The sequence below is a fragment of the Egretta garzetta genome, unplaced genomic scaffold, assembly GCF_000687185.1.
Source record: "Egretta garzetta isolate BGI_Z169 unplaced genomic scaffold, ASM68718v1 scaffold767, whole genome shotgun sequence".
NCBI classification, from domain to species: domain Eukaryota; kingdom Metazoa; phylum Chordata; class Aves; order Pelecaniformes; family Ardeidae; genus Egretta; species Egretta garzetta.
The window spans coordinates 102730-104292 of NW_009260278.1; the positions used below are offsets into that span (position 1 = coordinate 102730).

General features: G+C 60.7%; 1 protein-coding gene across 1 annotated transcript in view; it reads left to right on the top strand.

Annotated features, from left to right (window-relative positions):
• FRMD6 (FERM domain containing 6) overlaps window positions 1-1563 on the top strand; it is an 11933-nt gene that overhangs the window by 6709 nt on the left and 3661 nt on the right. Inside the window, 2 exon segments of the mRNA XM_009642504.1 lie at window positions 376-550; window positions 1459-1557. Of these exon segments, the coding sequence (XP_009640799.1) occupies window positions 376-550; window positions 1459-1557 (274 nt within the window).

Here is a 1563-nt window from a genome sequence, read left to right on the forward strand (position 1 = left end):
AAAAACACCCTTAGGGTGGAGAATAAGAAAATAGCCAGACTCTTCTCAGAGGTGCCCAGCGACAGGACAAGGGGCAATGGGCACGAACTGAAGCAGAAGAGGTTTCAGTTGAATGTGAGGAAAAACTTCTTTACTCTGAGGGTGATGGAGCCCTGGCCCAGGCTGCCCAGGGGGGCTGTGGAGTCTCCTTCTCTGGAGACATTCAAACCCCACCTGGACGATGTCCTGTGTAACATGCTCTGGGTGAGCCTGCTTGAGCAGGGGGTGGCACTGGGTGAGCTCCTGAGATCCCTTCCAACCCTTGCGATTCTGTGACTGGATGCGAATGAGAGTATTTTTCTCTCCGGAGCTGATCGTTCCCCCTCTCCGGTGCAGGGCAAGAAGTTTGAGATCCTGCCGGACGGGCTGCCCTCGGCCAGGAAGCTCATCTACTACACGGGCTGCCCGCTGCGCTCCCGCCACCTCCTGCAGCTGCTCAGCAGCAGCCACCGCCTCTACATGAACCTGCAGCCCGTCCTGCGCCAGGTCCGCAAGCTGGAGGAGAACGAGGGTAGGTGCCCCCCCCCGCCCCCGGGGAGCAAATCCCACCGATGCCCGGCTCCCACCCGACTTCACACAAGCGCCTGGTCCCAGTGCTGGCCCCGTGGCAGGGCTGGCTGCCCCCACGCCCCACTCAACCATGCATCGTGCCCATCCCCTGGCTGGGCTGGGTGCCCACAGACCCCCCCAGCTGCTTAGGGATGGGCACAAGCCCCCCTGTGGTCCCTGATGGCCCAGTTCCTCCCAGTGCCTCAACAGCAGCGCTTCCCAGTGCCCCACCTCCCATCTTCAAGCTCAGAAAGCCCTGTGCAAACGCAAGATCTTCCTCCTCACCTTCCTCTTTCCCATCCTCGTCTTCCTCTCTCCTCTCCTCCTCCTATTCTTCCTCCTCATTTTCTTCCTTCTCTTCCTCCACTTCCTCCTCATCTTATTCCTCCTTGTTGTCATCCTCTTCGTTCTCCTCCTCTTCCTTTTCCTCTTCCTCCTCTTCCTCCTCTTCCTCCTCATCCTCTCCTTCCTCATTGTCATCTTCTTCCTCTTCCTCCTCCTCCTTCACCTTCTCCTCCTCCTCCTTCTCTTCCTCCTCCTCCTTCTCTTCCTCCTTCTCCTCCTCTTCTTCCTCCTCTTCCTTTTCCTCTTCTTCCTCTTCTTCCTCCTCCTTCTCCTCCTTTGGAGGGATGGCACAGCACAGAGCCCAGCAGGTTCGAGGCTCCCCACCCCACCTCACCATTCCCAAATGCCACCAGGACAGGGCTGGCTCCTGGTGTGCCACCCTGCTGGGCTTGGGTGACGGTGCCCTTGGGTGCCCCTGGGTGCCAGGGCAGGGGGGCCGTGCCCATCCGGGGTTGGGGAGCAGGGTGCCCTGGGGGCTTGGGGTGCGGGCTGCTGCCTGCCGACAGTGTGCCGCTGGCCTCGCAGAGAAGAAGCAGTACCGGGAGTCATACATCAGCGACACCCTCGACCTGGACATGGAGCAGCTGGAGAAGCGCTCGCGGGCCAGCGGCAGCAGTGCTGGCAGCATCC